The following is a 20,458-nucleotide window of genomic DNA, read 5'->3' as shown; positions in this document are numbered from 1 at the left end:
AAAACTATACTGGTCAGACCCCAGCTGGAATACTGTGAAGAGTTTTGGGGCTCCCTTATCTGAGGAAAGAGGCTGCCATTGGGGGCAGTCCAGAGAAGTTTCACTCGGCTGATCCCGGGGATGGAGGGACTGTCTCATGAGGAGAGGGTGAGTAGGTTGGGCCTCGACTCAATGGGGGTTAGAAAAATGAGAGATGACCTTATTGAAACACATAACGATCCTTAGGGTCTGACAGGGGAGGTGTGGGGAGGCTGTTTCTCTGTGTGGGAGAGTCTAAGACCAGAGGGCAGCATCTCAGAGTAAGGGGTCACCTGTTTTAAACAGATGAGGATTTTTACTTTCAAAAAGGAGTGAATGTGTGGAATTCTTTACAACAGAGGGCTGTTAAAACTGGAATGTTTAAGTATATATTCAAGGCTGAGATAGATAGAGATGTTTAATGAGTGAGGGGAAACAAGCCACCGACGCTCCAGGGAAAACAGCCCCAGCCTGTTCAGCCTCTCCCTGTAGCTCAGATCCTCTAACCCTGGCAACATCCTTGTAAATCTTTTCTGAACCCTTTCAAGTTTCGCAACATCATTCCAATGGGAAGGAGGCCAGAATTGCACAAAATATTCCAACAGTGGCCGAATCAATGTCCTATACAGCCGCAACATGATCTCCCAACTCCTGTACTCAATAGTCTGACCAATAGAGGAAAGCATACCAAACACCTTCTTCACTATCCTATCTACATGTGACTCCACTTTCAAGGAGCTATGAACCTGCACTCCAAAGAACAAAGAAAGAACAAGAAAATTTAAAACCCAGGAACGGACCCTTCGGCCCTCCAAGCCTAAGCTGATCCAAATCCATGGTCTAAATCTGTCACTTAATTCCTAAGCACCTGTATCCCACTGCTCCCCACCTACCAATGAATGTATCCAAATGCATCTTAACTGAATCTACCATGCCTGCCTCTACCACCTCTGCTGGCAATGCATTCCAGACATCCACCACCCTCTGTGTGAAGTACTTGCTGTGTATACCTCCCTTAAACTTTTCACCTCTCACCATAAACACATGATCTCTTATTATGAATCCCTCATCCTGGGAAAAAGCTTATCTCTATCCACCCTGTCTATACCCTTCATGATTTTGTAAACCTTATTCAGGTCCCTCCTCAATCTCCTTTTTTCTAATGAAAACAAACCTAATCTACTCAACCTCTCTTCATAGCTAGCACCTTCCATACCAGGCAACATCCTCATAAACCTTCTCTGCATCTTCTCCAAAGCAGAGACTCCGAGGTCTCTTTGTTCAGCAACACTCCCCAAGACCTCACCATTAAGTGTATAAGTCCTGCTAAGATTTGTTTTCCCAAAATGCAGCACCTCACATGTATCTGAACTAAACTCTGCCACTTCTCAGCCCATTGGCCCATCTGATCAAGATCCCATTGTAATCCGAGGTAACCTTCTTTGCTATCCACTACACCTCCAATTTTGGTGTCATCTGCAAACTTAGTAACCATACCTTCTAGGTTCTCATCCAAATCATTTATATAAATGACAAAAAGAAGTGGGCCCAGCACCGATCCTTGTGGCACTCCACTGGTCACAGGCCTCCAGTCTGAAAAACAACCCTCTACCATCACCCTCTGACTTCTACCTTCAAGCCAGTTCTGCATCCAATTGACCAGCTCTTCCTGGATCATTTGTGATCTAACCTTGCTAACCGGTCTGCCATGAGGAACCTTGTTGAATGCCTTACTGAAGTCTATATAGATCAGGTCCACTGCTGTGCCCTCATCAATCCTCTTTGTTACTTCTTCAAGAAACTCAATCAAGTTTGTGAGACATGATTTCCCACGCACAAAGACATGTTGACTATCCCTAATCAGTCTTTGCCTTTCCAAATATATATGCATCCTGTCCCTCAAGATTCCCTCCAACAACTTGCCCACCACCAACGTCAGGTTAGCCAACCTCCAGTCTTCCGACATCTCACCTGTGACTATCGATGATACAAACATCTCAGCAAGGGGGCCCAGTGCAAAGCCACTGCCTCCCCATGTATTCATTAGAGACATCCATTTCTTCCCACATGCTGCAGTATGTACATTCCACTTGGCCAAGCTGACCTGCCGTACTGTAACTTTATAAACTACTTACTTCTATTAGAGAAAATAGAATAGCTATCTGTGAATCACAAACCAGCTTCTTCCCTAGCCCTCTGTGCATCGATTCTATCTCCTGCTGGCTGGCTGTACCCTGCTGCACCTTTTTAACTCCCATTCTCATGGTGGGTGAGAAAGTCAGAAAAAGGGACAAACAGCTATCTCCCGTCCTCATTGAACTCCCTAGACCATGAAACTGTCAGATTTGCACTCTGCTTCAGCTGCACTCACTTTCCTTGTTACTTCCTCAACAAAGTGTAATAAGTTACCATTTCCCTTTCACAAAGCCATATTAACACTCTCAGGTCACATTATGGTTCCCTTTCCCCCTCACCAATCACTTCCAGCAGTTTCCCTATGATAGATGTTAGACTGGCTGGCTATAGTTTCCTGTTTTCTGCCTCCTTCCTGAGTTTAATATTACATTCACTGTTTTCTGCTGAATTTTCTTTGCCGGTATGTAAGGAAGTTGGAAAACTGTAACCAATGCTACGTCTATCATCGTATTTCAGTCTTTTAAGGTGCTCGGATACATACTATCAGGTCCTCGCAACTTGCCAGCGTTAACAGTTTTCCCAGCACCTTCTCTCTGGTCATGGTTATTACCTGAAATTCCTGCCAACATTTCAGCCCACAAATTTCATTTCTCCTTGGGAAGTTTTTAGTTATTCACTGACTGGACATGGGTGTCACTGGCAACACCACCATTTATCACCCGTTCCGAGTTACCCTTGAGACAGTGGTGGGGAATTACCTTCTTAAACCGCTGCAGTCCGTGTGTTGGGTAGTTTTCGAAGTGTCCTAACATGAAAATAGCTACAAAAGACTTGTTCAAGGCCTCTGTCATTTCTTTGATTTAATTATTCGTTCCCCAGCCTCTCTGTCTAAGATTCTCACACAAGCTTTTCCCTTTCAAATATTTCTAATATCTCTTGCTATCCATTTCTTCCTGGCTCGCTTTCTCTCAGAATCTACTTTCCTGCTTTTGGTCATTTTGCAAAATCATTCTTTCTTGGTCTTAAAATCTAAATAATATGATGACCTACCACTAACATTTGCAAGTTTGTACACTGTCTGTATCACTAACATATCATCCTTCACTTCCTTATTTAGCCAGAGATGATGCAAAGATTTTTTTCTCTCATTAGGATATATTATTGTTGGGAGCTATTAAATATTTCCTTAAAAGCATACCCATGCAACTCTACTGTCCAGCTTTTAATTGAGTTTCTGGTTCACTTTAGCCAGCTCAGCTTTCATTTACCTACAGGTAACTTTAGTTAAGTTTAAAACACTGATCTCAGACTCATACTTCTCCCTTTCAATCTGGACATGAAATTCTGTCATGCTATGATCATTATTGCTCAGAGATTCAGTACCCCAAAGTTATTGATTAATTCTTTGTCAGTAATTGTATTTTGTGTGTGTCTCTATGTGTATGCATCTGTTTCAGTAACAGTGCTGCTATGTGTGGATTTGTGTGCACTTACTAATAGGAGTTCAAGACCATGGGTGAGAGGAAAAATAATTTAAAAGGACCTGTGGGGCAATGTATTTTCCAGAGAGAGTTGTTCATGAGTGGAATTACTTGCCAGAGGAAGTGGTGGATGCAGGTACAGTTACAACATTTAAAAGACATCTGAACAGATACATGAATAGAAAAGGTTTAGAGAGATATGGGCAAATCAAGTGGGACTAGATTGGTTTGGGATTATAGTCAAAATTAAGTCATGCTGGAAAAGCACAGCAGGTCGGGCAGCATCCGAGAAGCTGGAAAGTCAAGGTTTCAGGCAAAAGCCCTTCATCAGGGATTCCTGATGAAGGGCTTTCCCCCGAAACGTCGACTCTCCTGCTCCTCGGATGCTGCCTGACCTGCTGCGCTTTTCCAGCACCACTCTAATCTTGACTCTGATCTCCAGCATCTGCAATCGTCACTTTTGCCTGGTTTGGGATTACGGGCAGTGTGGACTAGTTATACCGAAGGTCTGTTTCATGTTTAGATTAGACTTACAGTGTGGAAACAGGCCCTTCGGCCCAACAAGTCCACACCGACCCGCCGAAGCGCAACCCACCCATACCCCTACATTTACCCCTTACCTAACACTACGGGCAATTTAGCTTGGCCAATTCACCTGACCCGCACATCTTTGGACTGTGGGAGGAAACCGGAGCACCCGGAGGAAACCCACGCAGACACGGGGAGAACGTGCAAACTCCACACAGTCAGTCGCCTGAGTCGGGAATTGAACCCGGGTCTACAGGCGCTGTGAGGCAGCAGTACTAACCACTGTGCCACCGTGCCGCCCACTCTAGAATGTTGGTATATTGTGTCTGTGAATTATGTATGTATGTCGTTGTGCACGTGCGCATGTGTATGTGTGTTTGTGTGTGTGTGCATTGTGTTTCTTAAAGTGCATTTCTGCACATGGATTTATGCGTGTGCATTCTGTATGTATGTCTATGTGTACATGTATGCATATCTCAGATTGTCTGTGTGTTTTAACAGTGTATTTTTGTGTGTGCATGTTTGGGTATGTATATTTGTGTGTGCATTTGTGCATGTGTGTTTATAGTGTGTGTATAGTGTGTGTATTGAATTTGTGTATTGTGCATGTGTATATATTGTGTGTGTGTATTGTGCATGTGTGTGTATTGGGGGTGTGTGTATTGGGTGTGTGTATTGGGTGTGTGTGTATTGTGCACCTGTGTATTGTGCATGTGTGTGTATTGTGCGTGTGTATTTTGTGTGTGTGTGTATTTTGTGCATGCGTGTGTATTGTGTGTGTATCTTGTGTGTGTGTCTATTGTGTGTGTAGTGTGTGTGTAGCGTGTGTGTGTATTGTATGTGTGTGTATTGTGTTGGTATGTGTATTGTGTGTGTGTGTCTATTGTGTATGTGTGTATTTTGTGCGTGTCTGTATTGTGTGTTTATATTGTGTGTGTGTATTGTGTGCGTGTAGTATGTGTGTGTGTATTGTGTGTGTGTGTTGTGTATGTATGTGTATTGTGTATGTGGGTGTATTGTGTATGTGGGTGTATTGTGTATGTGAGTGTGTATTGTTTGTGTGTGTGTATTGTGTGTGTGTGTCTTTTGTGTATTGTGTGTGTGCGTATTGTGTGTGTGCATTGTGTGTGTGTTTTGTGTGTATGTGCATATTGTGTGTATCGTGTGTGTGTGTATTGTGTGTGTGTATTGTGTGTGTGTATTGTGTATTGTGTGTGTGTGTATTGTGTGTGTGTGTATTGTGTGTGTGTATTGTGTATTGTGTGTGTGTATTGTGTGTGTGTGTGTATTGTGTGTGTGTATTGTGTATTGTGTGTGTGTATTGTGTGTGTGTGTGTATTGTGTGTGTGTGTCAGTGCTTGCCAATTGTAACAGGAATCTACATGAGGGATATCTCAATGTCAGATTGCGGAAGGAAAGGCATGTTCCGAGTGCCAGTCTGTATGGGAGGGGTCTCTGGAGCCAGGTTTCCTTTGCACCCAGAGTTTGATATTTTCAGACGGACTGCGTGCGTGTAGACAGCAGATGGGAATATTAGCATTCGGCTGTTACCTGTAAGCTCATGCAGACTCAGACAACCATCGTGGCACCACGCAGTTGTCAGGTAATTTATCTTTCCTTTGTAAAGTTGTTTCGCTTGCATCTAATTTTCTCAAAGTCTCAAGACTTTCAAAGCAGCAGTTTGCAAGGACTGGGAGATGGAGCAGATATTCCCAGATTTGGCCAGGGGCCAATGCTGTTTATCATCATTCCAACTCGAGTTGATTATAATTTTTAAATGGATCGCAGGGATTAGGACTGAAGCAAAGTGCAGCATGAAACCATTTAAAACATTTCAAAACATAGTCATCAGGAAGATGTAAACCAGTTTTGATGCCACCAGCAATGATTCCTGACTTGTTTTATGTTCTCTCCCTTCTCCTCTGCTTCTAGGTGGGAATGGGATGCCACTTTCTGCCCTTGAGCACTCCTTCGCCCTGGGCCATTCCTTATCCAACAGCACAGGCACTGAGTGTTGGCTAACCATTTACCAATGAGGCCATCCCAGCCGTGCCTACTCCCAACCTCAGCCGACAGACCCAAAGGAATTCCCTTTAGACCATAAGATGCAGGAGCAGAATGAGGCCATTCGGTCCATCGAGTCTGCTCTACCATTCGATCATGGCTGATGTGTTTCAAAACCCCATTCTCCTGCCTTCTCCCAGTAATCTCCCGCTTACTCATCAAGAATCAATCTACCTTTGTCTTAAATACACTCAATGATTTCATCTCCACAGCTTTTTGATCATAGATCATTGGGCAGTGATCAGGAGCAGGAACCCTGGCTGATTTCCCCTCCCTCACTCCCACTCTCTCTCTAACCCAGGGCTCACTGGACAGTGATCAGGAGCAGGAACCCTGGCTGATTTCCCCTCTCACTCACTCTAACCCAGGGATCACTGGACAGTGATCGGGGCAGGAACCCTGGCTGATTTCCTCTCACTCCCTCTCTCTCTCTAACTCAGGGATCACTGGACAGTGATCAGGAGCAGAAACCATTTCCCCTCGAGGTAAAAACAAGAACTGCAGATGCTGGAAACTAGAGTCTGGATTAGAGTGGTGCTGGAAAAGCACAGCAGGTCAGGCAGCATCCGAGGAGCAGGAAAATCAAAGTTTCAGGAAAAAGCGCTTCAGCAGGAATAGAGCTCGAGCTTTTCCAACTCCACTCTAATCTGATTTCCCCTCGGTCTCTCTCTAATCCAGGGATCACTGGACAGTGATCAGGAGCAGGAACCCTGGCTGATTTTCCCCTTCTGTTTGTCCGTCTGTCTCTCTCTCTCTGACTGTCTCTCTCTTTCTCTCTCTCTCTCGCTAACCCAGGAATTGTGAAGCTGACTATAATCTCAGTTCAGTACCTGCCTCAGATTGGCTGATGTACAACAGGTGGCCCCAAGGTCCAGGTACTGTATGGTTTGCCCCCGCCCAGGGCTGTGCAGTTTTTGTTTGGATCTTTACCCCAAGCTCTGTCGAGGCTGAAGGAGTCAGGGTGTGTCTGTCCTGTCTCCAGTAGCTGGGTCAGTTTGTGAAGAGAATGAACAATTAGCCACTCCCAAATCTCAAGCAGGCCCCATTGGCTTCCTATTCACTTATGAAACCCTTCCCTCACTCGCTGTTCCACTTGCACCTCCCCTCAGCACCCCTGCCCTCCTGTCTCTTGGAAGAAGGCTTACTGACCTTTTCTATGATGTGGAGGAGCTGGTGTTGGACTGGGTAGACAAAGTTAAAAATCAAACAATACCAGGTTAGAGTCCAACAGGTTTATTTGGAAGCACTAGCTTTCGGAGCGCTGCCCCTTCATCAGGTGGTTATGGAGCAGGATCATAAAAATTCTGTGTCCAATGGTCCTTCCCAATGGCTACCTGACCAAGGAGCAGCGCTCCGAAAGCTAGTGCTTCCAAATAAACCTGTTGGACTATAACCTGGAGTTGGGTGATGTTTAACTTTGTCCTTTTCTAATTATTCCTTTTTCTTGCCATGTCTGTTCTGTGCTTAATGTCTCTGGTTAATGTGAATGAGATTGCAGTTTGAGAACCACTCGATCTTTCTCCCTCTGTGATTCTCTGGCACCCCTTCATCCCTCAGTCCCTCTGACTGCTCCATTGACTCCCTCACTATATTGCCCTTTCCCATTTACTATCTATCATTCAAGCGAAACCCTGCAGATGCTGGAAATCTGAAAAAAACACACAGAGAATGCTGGAACAACTCAGCAGGTCTGGCAGCATCTTTTAGAGAGAATAACCGAGTGAATGTTTGAGTCCAGTCTGGTTCGATCTCTCTATCTCTCTTCCTTCACAGATGCTGCAGAGTTTCTCCTGCTTTTCCCTGTGTTTGTTTCTCTTTCTGCTTTTCTACCTTTTCTCTTTCTCATTCGCTCCTTTTGTTCTATCAAGCCTCTGTCTTTGTGTCTGTCTTGGTCTTTTCTCTCTCTATTTCTCCCCCGTCCCACCCCCTCTCTTTCTGTCTTTCCCCCTCTTTCTCTCTCTCATCTACCCTTATCCCTCTCTTTCTCCACACTGACAGCACCAGGACGTACAGCTCTATTAACATTTCACTCTGTGTCGAGGGCAGCCTATGTCGTTTTGAGTCTGTGGGTGAGCTGTACTCAGCTGAACTGGGACAGAATGGGCCTAGCCCACCTCAGCCTGGATTTGCTTTGTCCACTTTGTCCAGTCCACTGACCCCTGGGTTAGAGAGAGAGAGAGAGGGAAGGGAAATCAGCCAGGGTTCCAGCCCCTGATCACTGCCCAGAGATCCCTGGGTTAGAGAGAGAGAGTGGGAGGGGAAATCAGCCAGGGTTCCAGCCCCTGATCACTGCCCAGAGATCCCTGGGTTAGAGAGAGAGAGAAGGAGGAAGGGGAAATCAGCCAGGGTTCCTGCCCCTGATCACTGCCCAGTGATCCCTGGGTTAGGGAGAGAGAGTGGGAGGGGAAATCAGCCAGGGTTCCTGCCCCTGATCACTGTCCACTGATCCCTGGGTTACAGACAGAGGGGGAGTGAGAGAGAGAGGGAAAATCAACCAGGGCTCCTGGTCACTGCCCAGTGATTCCTGGGTTACAGGGAGAGGGGGTACGGATGAGAAATCAGCCCGGTGTTGATTGGAAGGCAGAATCCCAGGGTTGAGGGATTTCTGATTCCTGAGCTGGGTGGTGTTCCAGGAATGATGCATTGCTTTAAAATGCCTGGCTTCATGTAAATGTTGTTGCCGAATCCCTTGAAGAGAGCAGTATTCCATGTGAGATTCTGCAAATGCTGGCTGCTGGTAACTTGGAAAAGGAGAGGGAAGAAGTCAGTGGGACTGATTGTCTTAATGTTCAAACCACAGAAGCGACGGGCAGCACGACTTCATAAACAGTGATGGAGAGGGTGTTGGGTCTGTTGTCAGAGGGGTAAATCTCAGCAGAGTGGGGGACTCCCTATACCCACCTCCCCACTCTCTTTCCCACAAGGGGGGAGATCTTGGCATCTGTCTGAGGTGTGTCAGACCAGACCATGGATTATTCCCGTCATTCCCACAAGTGTTCCTCAATCTCCTGCCGTCATCTTGACAAGGTGGGAGGGGGGGAGCTATGTGGCAGTTTTCCTAAACTGTCTCTCTCCTTTCTCATTCCACACGCTTTCACCATCCAAATCTGCATCTAAACTTTCCAGAAAGTTGTCTTTTAATCTTCTTCGGTCTGTCACACTGACGAAATGGTGCGGAAATGTAAGGGTGAAGAGTGCAGCAGGTCAGGCAGCATCCGAGGAGCAGGAGAATTGACGTTTCGGGCATAAGCCCTTCATTTGGCTTATGAAGGCCATTTGGATCCTAATGAAGGGCTTATGCCTGAAATGTCGATTCTCCTGCTCCTTGGAAGCTGCCTGATCTGCTGCACTTTTCCAGCAACACAATCTCGACTCTGATCTCCAACATCTGCAGTCCTCACTTTCTCCCAATGAGTGTAGTCCAAACCAACCTTATCTCTCCTCATACATCAGTCCTGCCATCCCAGGAGTTGGTAGGTAAACCTCCGCTGCACTCCCTCCATGACCACAACATCTTTCCTCAGGTAAGGAGCTCTCAACTGCACACCATCTACCAGGTGTGGTCTCACCATCACCCTGTATAATTGCGACAAGACATCCCTGTTCCTGGACTCGAGTCCTCTCAGCGTTAAGGCTGAGAGTTGTTTCCTTTACCATCTGCTGCGCCTACAATGTTCAACCTGAGACAGAGGCAGAATCAGAGAAACCTACAGCACAGAGCAAGGCCCTTTGGCCCACTGAGTCAATACTGCTCAGAAAACAGCCGTCTAACCAAGGGGTAGGATGGAACTGGTGGGGTCCAAAGGCTATGTCTTCTGTTTTCCTAATATGTCATTATCATATTTTTAATCCTGGGATGTGGGCACCGCTGATTGAGTTAGTAATTAATGCCCATCCCTAATTGCCCAGTTAAGAGTCGACCACATTGATGTGGGTCTGGAGTTACATGTAGGCCAGACCAGGTGAAATGGCAGATTTCCTTCACTTAGTGACCCAGGTGGGCTTGTCTCACAATTTCCTGGTCATCATTAGAGCGTTATTCTAGATTAGTATTGAATTGAAGTTCCACCATCTGTTGCAGTGGTATTCAGTCCCCAGAACGTGACCCAGATCTCCAGCAATAATATCACCGAAGCCACTGTCTGCCCTTTGAGGAACTCCCTGACTGGATGTCAGGGCTGCAGCCAGATCTGTGGGGGTCAAGGGAGCTGGTCGTGAACTGGTGCAGGGTATCATCCTGAAAATGGATTTTCAGATGGTGAAGGTGATGAGCAATGGGAGGGGTGGGGGCGGGTGGGGGAGGTGTCAAAGTTAGAGCCTTCACGCAGATGATCAGGAAGAGCAGCCATTACTGGAGAGTGTCAGGCCATCAGGAGGCAGGTCAGAATGAAGCAGGAGATGGGCTGGGGTTCAGGGGAGTCACTGTGTCAGAGGCTGTGGGCAGCTCGAGAAGGATTGGGGGGGGGTGGGAGCTCACCAAAAGGTCATCGAGGTCACCCTTACATTAGGAGAAAGTTAACACTGCAGATGCTGGAGATCAGAGTTGAGAGTGTGGTGCTGGAAAAGCACAGCAGGTCAGGCAGTATCCGAGGGGCAGGAGAATCAACGTTTCAGGCAGAAGCCCCAATTCAAAGTTTGTGCGAAGATTTGTAGCTCGGGTGCTTGTTGTAGTGGTTCTGTTCGCCGAGCTGGAAGTTTTTGTTGCAAACGTTTCGTCCCCTGGCTAGGCGACATCATCAGTGCTCTGGAGCCTCCTGCGAAGCGCTTCTTTGATGTTTCTTCCGGCATTTATAGTGGTTATAACTATAGGAGTTATAGGAGGCTCCACAGCACTGATGATGTCTCCTAGCCAGGGGACGAAACGTTTGCAACAAAAACCTCCAGCTCGGCGAACAGAACCACTACAAGAAGCCCCAATTCCTGATCAAGGGCTTATGCCTGAAAGGTCGAATCTCCTGCTCCTCAGATGCTGCCTGACCTGCTGTGCTTTCCCAGCACCACACTCTTTGACCACATTCACTGGAGTTTAAAAGAATGAGGGAGGAAATCTCATGAAAATCTGTAAAATTCCACATGTTCCTAATGATGGGGGAGTCTGCAGCCAGGGGACACACACGTAGTATTTGGGGGAGGCTGTTTCAGACTGAGACGGGGAGAAATGTCTTCCCCCCCCGAGAGTGGGGAGCCTGTGGGATTCTCTGCCACAGGAAGGGGTTGAGACAAAACCTTGAATGTTTTTAAGGAGGAGCTGGACACAAATGGAAGGGATGAAAGGCCATGGGGGAAGCAGGAGCAGGCTATCGAGGTGGGTGATGCTCACAGTGAATGGCAGAGCAGGTTTGAAGGGCTGAATGGCCACGTCCTGCTCCTGTTGTCTATGTTCCCATGTTTCTACGACCCAGACTACTCACAGTGTCTGGCACCACCTTGGCACTGTTACCCCCTCCCCGGTGCAGAGAGCAGAGTTCAGGATGAGCTGGCATTACATTCAGCAGGAAGTGTAAACATAGAGCTGAGTGAGCTGCAGCAGTGCGCTGTAACCTGGCCGGTCATTTCCCCCTGTCCTCAGGAGTGAGCATGTTGCACTTGAAGCAGCTGAGTGAATCATTGTCCTGTCCAGCCCCATGTCTATAGGCAGGGATCTGCTACCATTAGACTTGGTTAATGTTTAAAGGCTGTTACTAATTTTGCACTGGCATGTCAGCACAGGCCCTTATAAGAGCCAACAGCAGAAACTGTACACACACTGCAGCTCACAACCATGTAAGGAAACCTGGCAACCATGGCCAGTCATCACAAATAGGCAGCGATGCAATGGAGGCAGGCAGTGCCATAGAGAAACTACCAGCAGCACAGGGAATACACACTGACTCTGTACAGTCACACAGCGAGTGACCCTTACCCTTACTCTGAATACACACTGACTCTGTACAGTTACACAGCGAGTGACCCTTACCCTTACTCTGAATACACCCTGACTCTGTACAGTTCCACAGCAAGTGACCCTTACCCTGCTGAATAAACACTGACTCTGTACAGTTACACAGCAAGTGACCCTTACCTTGCTGAATAAACACTGACTCTGTACGGTTACACAGCGAGTGACCCTTACCCTGCTGAATAAATACTGACTCTGTACAGTTACACAGTGAGTGACCCTTACCCTGCTGAATAAACACTGACTCTGTACAGTTACACAGCGAGTGACCCTTACCCTGCTGAATAAACACTGGCTCTGTACGGTTACACAGTAAGTGACCCTTACCCTGCTGAATAAACACTGACTCTGTACAGTCACACAGCGAGTGACCCTTACCCTGCTGAATAAACACTGACTCTGTACGGTTACACAGTGAGTGACCCTTACCCTGCTGAATAAATACTGACTCTGTACAGTTACACAGTGAGTGACCCTGACCCTGCTGAATAAACACTGACTCTGTACGGTTACACAGGGAGTGACCCTTACCCTGCTGAATAAACACTGACTCTGTACGGTTACACAGGGAGTAATTTGATGAGTGGTATTATGTTCAAAATTGGTCAAGATTGGGATTAAGTGCTGGCACAGCCTTCGGAATGGTTGGGCATACTGTCTCGGGAGAACAGAATGAGCAACTGGGAAATGAACAGGCCCTGGGACCGTCTTGGCTCGTGTGACTTTTGAGCAAATTTCAGATCTGAATCTTTGGATGTAATGTTTAGCAATCGATTGTCTACTCTTAAACCTCGTTTTTATGTTCCTCTGAAAGAAATCTGAGGAAGTCATGGTTTTGCGAGCGACTGTGATTCTTCATGTCAGGGTGTGTTCATGACAAAGTCTACGGGAGACAGTGAGGTCTGCAGATGCTGGAGATCAGAGTTGAGAGTTTGTTGTTGGAAAAGCGCAGCAGGTCAGGCAGCATCTGAGGGGCAGGAAAATCAATGTTTCAGGCCGAAACCCTTCATCAGAAATGAGGCCAAAATCTAGAAGTGTCTGCACAGTTACCATTCAGTGTGCATTGTGATGTTTCTGTAAAGGGTAAAAAGTGAGGTCTGCAGATGCTGGAGATCAGAGCTGAAAATGTGTTGCTGGTTAAAGCACTGCAGGTCAGGCAGCATCCAAGGAACAGGAAATTCGACGTTTCGGGCATAAGCCCTTCATCAGGAATGATTAGATGTTAGTCCACACTTACCTCATGTTAATTCCAAATATTTGAGGATAAAACAGATTGTTTACTTTATTGCCAATTGTTTAATTTCTCTCACTCGATATGATAAAGATTTTCTTGTCATAAAAACTTGGGATCTTGTGATTTTAAGTTTTGAAACAGTAAAATTATTTGCCCTCAAAGTAATTCCTCACCAAATTTGGGAGTCCCAGGCTACACACTGACGGGGTGATGTACTGAACTGTTGTGTCTCTGTGTCCTCACTGATGGGTTACTGTCCTCACTGCCCCAGCCTGTGACCAGGGAGACTGTCACACTGCTGGCTGATTCCTCACTGCCTGACCGAGTCAGAGGGAGGGAGGGGACTGGTAAACTTGCGTGTTCCTCTTTCAAGATGACTGTGAGCCAAGGAATGTGTGGAATTCCTGATGCAGGAAAATGACATGATTAGGGTTTAATTAAAGTGAAAGAACGTAAATAAAGACAACCGAGCTGTGAGCCACTTGTGTGATTGAGTATACAGAGAGCTGCTGTACCTGCATCTGTCCCAGCCCTAATTGGTCACACTGGGTGACAGTCTTCATTGTGAAAACATATGGAGGATTCACAGATGATGATCCAGTGGGACAGACTGTGTTAGGAGTTCTGTGTCCAGTGCTGAGGCCCAGTATATTGAGGATGGTTGGTCTGATATATCTGTGGAGGGTTTCCTGGGTTTCCACGCTCCCTGGGCACAGTGTCGTACTGGCTGGTAAACTGGAAGGAACAGCCTTGTTGCTATACTCAAACCCTGACCTTGTGCTTCCAAGGCTGAGAGTGGGGCTGTTGTGACCAAAGTCCCTCTACGTTCAGGCCCTCATCCAGTACCTGGGAACCACGGATGATTCAACAGGTTAGTCATCTGCCTGCTAATCCCTCCAACTCTTCCCCTGTTACTCCCCAGAGAAGAGCAAAGAATGTATGAAATGAGGTGAGGGAAGAGACGCCAGTATCAATATGATGGAAGATCCCCTCCTGCTTTCGAGATAGTTGTCACACAATGACCTTTGACACCTCTGGCAACTCTGTGTTTCCTGTTCCTTTGACTGCAGCCTCTTGTCTACAAACTGGCATCCCCTTGCCCGCTGCAGAGCCCCACCTGTCCTTGCCCACCCCCAGAAACCCACCTCCATTTGCCCATTATTGTTGAAACCTCCTCACCACCGGATCCTGAGCTGCCCTTCCCGTAAATGCTGATATTCTGAAAGGGGGCGTCCATTGAAGACAGAGATGAGGAGGGATTCTCCCCCTCAGTGGGGACTAGATCTGTGGAATTCTTTCCCACAGAGGGCTGTCGAGGCTGGGTCATTCAGGATATTCAAGGCTGACGGAGACAGGTTTTTAGTCGGGAAGGGGATGGGGGGTTGGGGGAAAGGCAGGAATGTGAAGTAGAGGATTGTTGGATTAACCATGAATGGCAGAGCAGACTCGATGGGCTGAGTGGCCTTCATCTGCTCGTGTGTCTATGGAGTTAAATTAGCAAATGCCTGACCGATAGGATTTAATGCAGAATTAGATGTATGCGAGGTGCTGCATATTGGGAAAGCAAATCAGAGCAAGACTTATGGTAAGGTCCTGGGGAGTGTTGCTGAACAAAGAGACCTTGGAGTGCAGGTTCATAGCTCCTTGAAAGTGAAGTCGCAGGTAGATAGGATAGTGAAGAAGGCGTTTGGTATGCTTTCCTTTATTGGTCAGAGTATTGAGTACAGGAGTTGGGAGGTCATGTTGCGGCTGTACAGGTCATTGGTTAGGCCACTGTTGGAATATTGCGAGCAATTCTGGTCTCCTTCCTATCAGAAAGATGTTGTGAAACTTGAAAGGGTTCAGAAAAGATTTACAAGGATGTTGCCAGGGTTGGAGGATTTGAGCTATAGGGAGAGGCTGAACAGGTTGGGGCTGTTTTCCCTGGAGCGTCGGAGGCTGAGGGGTGACCTTATAGAGGTTTACAAAATTATGAGGGTCATGGATAGACTAAATAGACAAAGTCTTTCCCTGGGGTGGGGGAGTCCAGAACTAGAGAACACAGGTTTAGGGTGAGAGGGGAAAGATTTGAAAGGGACCTAAGAGGCAACTGTTTCACACAGAGGGTGGTACGTGTATGGAATGAGCTGCCAGAGGAAGTGGTGGAGGCTGGTACAATTACAGCATTTAAGAGGCATTTGGAATGGGTATATGAATAGGAAGGGTTTGGAGGGATGTGGACCAGGTGCTGGCATATGGGACTAGATTGGGATGGAATATCTGGTCAGCACAGACGGGTTGGACCGAAGGGTCTGTTTCTGTGCTGTACATCTCTATGACTCTATGATGCAGTTTGAACATGAAATTGGGGAAATGCTCTCTGAACTAAATGGGATCATCTTACAGGGAGTTCAAGAACAAGGAGCATGGATTTTTGGATTGTGGGAGGAAACCGGAGCAAACCCACACAGACACGGGGAGAATGTGCAAACTGCACACAGTCAGTTACCTGAGGTGGGATTTGAACCCGGGTCTCTGGCGCTGTGAGGTAGCAGTGCTAACCACTGAGCCACCGTGCCACCCACGATAATCGAGAAGCACAGGGATTCCTGGGTTTGACTAATACAGAAATAAAGCTCAGATATTAAGGACATTGTACAAAGTCTTACTAAGTGAATGCCGAATCTCCTGCTGGGGGTCAGGCTCAGAGAGACAGTGTGTGAGGTGATTGGACCTGGATACAGGAGGTCAGGACAAGGGGGAGAGAGGGTGCACTCTGGCCTGGGGAGAGGCTAGAGGTTTCTCAAGGTTGGCTGTGAGGGTAATCTCCACTCCCAGCCCACGGGCTGCCCTGCAGCAACTCAATGACTTGTGGAGCCAGAAGCATATACCCCCTCCTCTATCGGCAGGTCTCCTGACCCTTGGGAAGCCCGGGCAGCAACAGGAATCTGATTTCAACATATCCACGGCTCTCCATGACAATGGAGGTGGTGACGTAATGGTAATGTAATGGTGCTGTAGTGGTAACGTAATGGTAATGTAATGGTAATGTAATGGTGCTGTAATGGTAACATAATGGTAATGTAATGGTAATGTAATGGTACTGTAATAGTAACGTAATGGTTACGTAATGGGAATGTAATGGTGCTGTTAAATGGTAGTTTCATGATTTTGAAATGGTAATGTCATTGGGATCATAATCCCAAGGCCTAGATGCACTCGGGATGTGGTTTCAAATCCAATCATAGTAGCTGGAGAAATTCAAATTTAGTTAATTTATACATTTGGAATTGAAAGCTTGCCTTCAGATAGAGAGAATATGGACGGTATGGTGCAGTTACACAAATCCGGGGGAGACCCTACTTGGAGTTCTGTGAGCAGACCTGGGCACCGCACAATAATGAGGAAGGACCTGGGAGGGAGTATTATGGAGGTTTACAGAAATGATCCTTGGACTTCAGGGGTTAATCAATGAGGAGAGATTATACAAAGTATCTCTGCTTTCTCGAGAATTCAGAAGGTTAAGGGGTGAACCAATTAAAGTATTTAAGATATTAACAGGACAAGACAGTGCAAACAAAGATAAACTGTTTCCACTGGTTGGGGATTCTAGACTTGGGGGCAGAGTCTGAGAATGAGAGTCAGCGCAATCAGGATGGTAACTGTAATTCTCAGTGGGGTACAGTTCCCCCCCACACACTGACTCACACTGACCCTCACTGGGGTACACTCCCACACACACTGACTCTCACTGGGGTACAGTCCCACACACACTGACTCTCACTGGGGTACACTCCCACACACATTGACTCTCTCTGGGGTACAGTCCCACACACACTGACTCTCACTGGGGTACAGTTTCCCCACAAACTGACTGGGCTGTCGATTGTAACTTTCTCACTTCTGTTTTCTGCTCCATCTGTTTTTCCAAACCTGAACTCTCAGTGTTGCTCTAAGGATTCTCAGATTGCCTCTTTCTTTCTCTGTCTGATCTTCTCTGGCATCTGCTAGGTTTTGTGTTTTATGTCTGACTGCTTCCCCTCTCTCCTGTCTCTCTCACTCTCTCGTGAAGTTTTTGTTTGTCTGTGTGGCACTGTGTTTTCATCTCCGGACTATCTCTCTGCCTTGCCCTGTTGCTGCTGCTTTCTTCATCTCCATATATAGCATTCTGTTGTTAAAGTTCCCTCTGGGTGCCAGTATGCAGCTCCCTGACAGTAATCCTGATGTGAGAGGCTGTACCACAGCAAAGACCGTCCAGGAGCGAGTCGGGTTCGAGGGAGGAACCTTGTTAACCGCTGCCTGTTCCCAAGGTAGGATTGTAGCAGTTGCTGAGCTCAGTGTGATTGCCCTGAGTGTGTGTCTGTGGACTGGCAGTTTCGGGAGAGTTAGGGACTGGGTGGCACAGTGTGAATAGCTGAGGGAGGTGTTGTACAAGTCACAGTGTTGTGTTGATGTTCAGTAAGGCACAGTGTACAGTCAGTCCCTGTCTCACTGTCTCCATCTCACATTGGATAGTTGATATTTGGAAAGCCCTGACTTCACTCGTGATGATGTGATGTGACTGGACAGAGTGTGGTTTTCCTGCATCCAGACCAGCCTCTTGCTTCCTCCAACAGGCTCTCTGTCCCAGTGTCTGTCATCTTTGGAAACTGGATCCAGTCTCAATTTTGGGATCACTGACAATATCCCTTCCACTTTCTGGTGGAAATACGGGAATAGATCAGTCACTGATTAGTGTGTGAACGTAATGGTGGGAAGATGGTCTTATTGACCATTGGGACAGTCTCAGGGGGTCCCATTGCCTGACGCTGCTGCCCTACTTCCAAATGCTGATGTTTGCCCCCTCCCTACCTGTCCCCCTGGCAGAGACAGTCAGATAGGATTGTCAAACCCCCCTCCTGCCAGTGACCAGGCACCTCAGGTTGGCTTCAGACATGTTCATCGAGCTGCATGCGCATGGGCTGGAACTGCACAGAGCTAACCCAGGGCGCTCAAACACTCCATCCAGCCCAGCCTCTACCTTGGGGATGGGGTTTACAGACAGGGCAAGGCTGGCACCAGCTCCTCACTCCCAGAGCCCAAATCAGCCGGGACAAAACCACCTCAGCAGGAACGGTGCTGATCATAACAAGGGTTCCCAAAGCTTCAATAATACATTGCTGAAGCAGCTGTTCATTTACATTGATGGGGACAGTGTAGAGGGAGCTTTACTCTGTATCTAACCCCGTGCTGTCCCTGTCCTGGGAATGTTTGATGGGGGACAGTGTAGATGGAGCTTTACCCTGTATCTAATCCCGTGCTGTCCCTGTCCTGGGAGTGTTTGATGGGGGGACAGTGTAGAGGGAGCTTTACTCTGTATCTAATCCCGTGCTGTCCCTGTCCTGGGAGTGTTTGATGGGGACAGTGTAGAGAGAGCTTTACTCTATATCTAATCCCGTGCTGTCCCTGTCCTGGGAGTGTTTGATGGGGACAGTGTAGAGGGAGCTTTACTCTGTATCTAACCCCTTGCTGTCCCTGTCCTGGGAGTGTTTGATGGGGGGACAGTGTAGAGGAAGTTTTACTCTGTATATAACCCCGTGCTATCTCTGTCCTGGGAGTGTTTGCTGGGGACAGTGTAGAGAGAGCTTTACTCTGTATCTAACCCAGTGCTGACCCTTCCCTGGGAGTATTTGATGGGGGACAGTGTAGAGGGAGCTTTAAGTAAAAAATGAGGTCTGCAGATGCTGGAGATCACAGCTGCAAATGTGTTGCTGGTCAAAGCACAGCAGGTTAGGCAGCATCTCAGGAATAGAGAATTCGACGTTTCGAGCATAAGCCCTTCATCAGGAATAAGAGAGAGAGCCAAGCAGGCTGAGATAAAAGGTAGGGAGGAGGGACTAGGGGGAGGGGCGATGGAGGTGGGATAGGTGGAAGGAGGTCAAGGTGAGGGTGATAGGCCGGAGTGGGGTGGGGGCGGAGAGGTCAGGAAGAGGATTGCAGGTTAGGAGGGCGGTGCTGAGTTGAGGGAACCGACTGAGACAAGGTGGGGGGAGGGGAAATGAGGAAGCTGGAGAAATCTGAATTCATACCTTGTGGTTGGAGGGTTCCCAGGCGGAAGATGAGGCGCTCCTCCTCCAGCCGTCGTGTAGTTGTGTTCTGCCGGTGGAGGAGTCCAAGGACCTGCATGTCCTCGGTGGAGTGGGAGGGGGAGTTAAAGTGTTGAGCCACGGGGTGATTGGGTTGGTTGGTTCGGGCGGCCCAGAGGTGTTCTCTGAAGCGTTCCGCAAGTAAGCGGCCTGTCTCACCAATATAGAGGAACTGTATGTTACCCCATGCTGTCCCTTCTCTGGGAGTGTTTGATGGAGATAGTGTAGAGGAAGCTATACTCTGTATCTAACTCTGTGCTGTCCATGTCCAGAGAGTGTTTGGTGTGGACAGTGTAGAGGGAGCTTTACTCTGTATCTAATCCCATGCTGTCCCTGTCCTGGGAGTGTTTGATGGGGGCAGTGTAGAGGGAGCTTTACTCTGTATCTAACTCTGTGCTGTCCCTGTCCAGAGAGTGTTTGGTGTGGACAGTGTAGAGGGAGCTTTACTCTGTATATAATCCCATGCTATCCCTGTCCTGGGAGTGTTTGGAGTGGACAATGTAGAGAGAGCTTTACTCTGTATCTAATCCCATGCTGTCCCTGTCCTGGGAGTGTTTGATGAGGACAGTGTGGAAATTGTGCGGATGGGTATTTCCTTTTGATATGACCGGGTCCTGCTCCTACCTGGGAATGGTTTATAGTTGCATTGGATGCTGTTCTGTGAACTTTCTCTTCTCTAATACCATGATCCTGTTCCGTGATAAAACTGATCAGTCTGGGCACATCCTGAATGTTTGATTAACGATATCATCATGTGCAGGAGTGTCTTCAGGAATGTATGTGGGGCCTGGATTTGATCACTGCTGATGGGTAAACAGATACTGCCTGTGTGTTACTCTCCCCTGCGCATGGGTAATATGTGAGGGGTAAAAGGTATTGTTTCTTCCCACTGATACCCGCAAGCCCCAATTGCAGAAATTAAAGGTGAAGTGAAATGCTGGACAAATCTTTTCTC

General features: G+C 47.4%; 1 protein-coding gene across 11 annotated transcripts in view; it reads left to right on the top strand.

The window, feature by feature from the left end:
- tns1b (tensin 1b) overlaps positions 1-20,458 on the top strand; it is a 592,899-nt gene that overhangs the window by 272,743 nt on the left and 299,698 nt on the right. For 2 of the 11 annotated variants that reach the window (XM_060828198.1, XM_060828195.1), the window contains exon 1: positions 5,636-5,766. The exons of 6 other annotated variants lie outside the window; for them this stretch is intronic. In XM_060828198.1, the coding sequence (XP_060684181.1) occupies positions 5,725-5,766 (42 nt within the window). In that variant the 5' untranslated portion in view covers positions 5,636-5,724. Of the gene's footprint in view, positions 1-5,635; positions 5,767-14,212; positions 14,271-17,618; positions 17,689-20,458 lie in introns of those variants that run through there. 3 more of the 11 variants (XM_060828197.1, XM_060828199.1, XM_060828202.1) reach the window with 3 other exon arrangements.

Source organism: Hemiscyllium ocellatum, chromosome 7 (genome assembly GCF_020745735.1).
Source record: "Hemiscyllium ocellatum isolate sHemOce1 chromosome 7, sHemOce1.pat.X.cur, whole genome shotgun sequence".
Classification (NCBI taxonomy): Eukaryota; Metazoa; Chordata; class Chondrichthyes; order Orectolobiformes; family Hemiscylliidae; genus Hemiscyllium; species Hemiscyllium ocellatum.
This window is presented reverse-complemented; position numbering and strand designations above follow the sequence as displayed.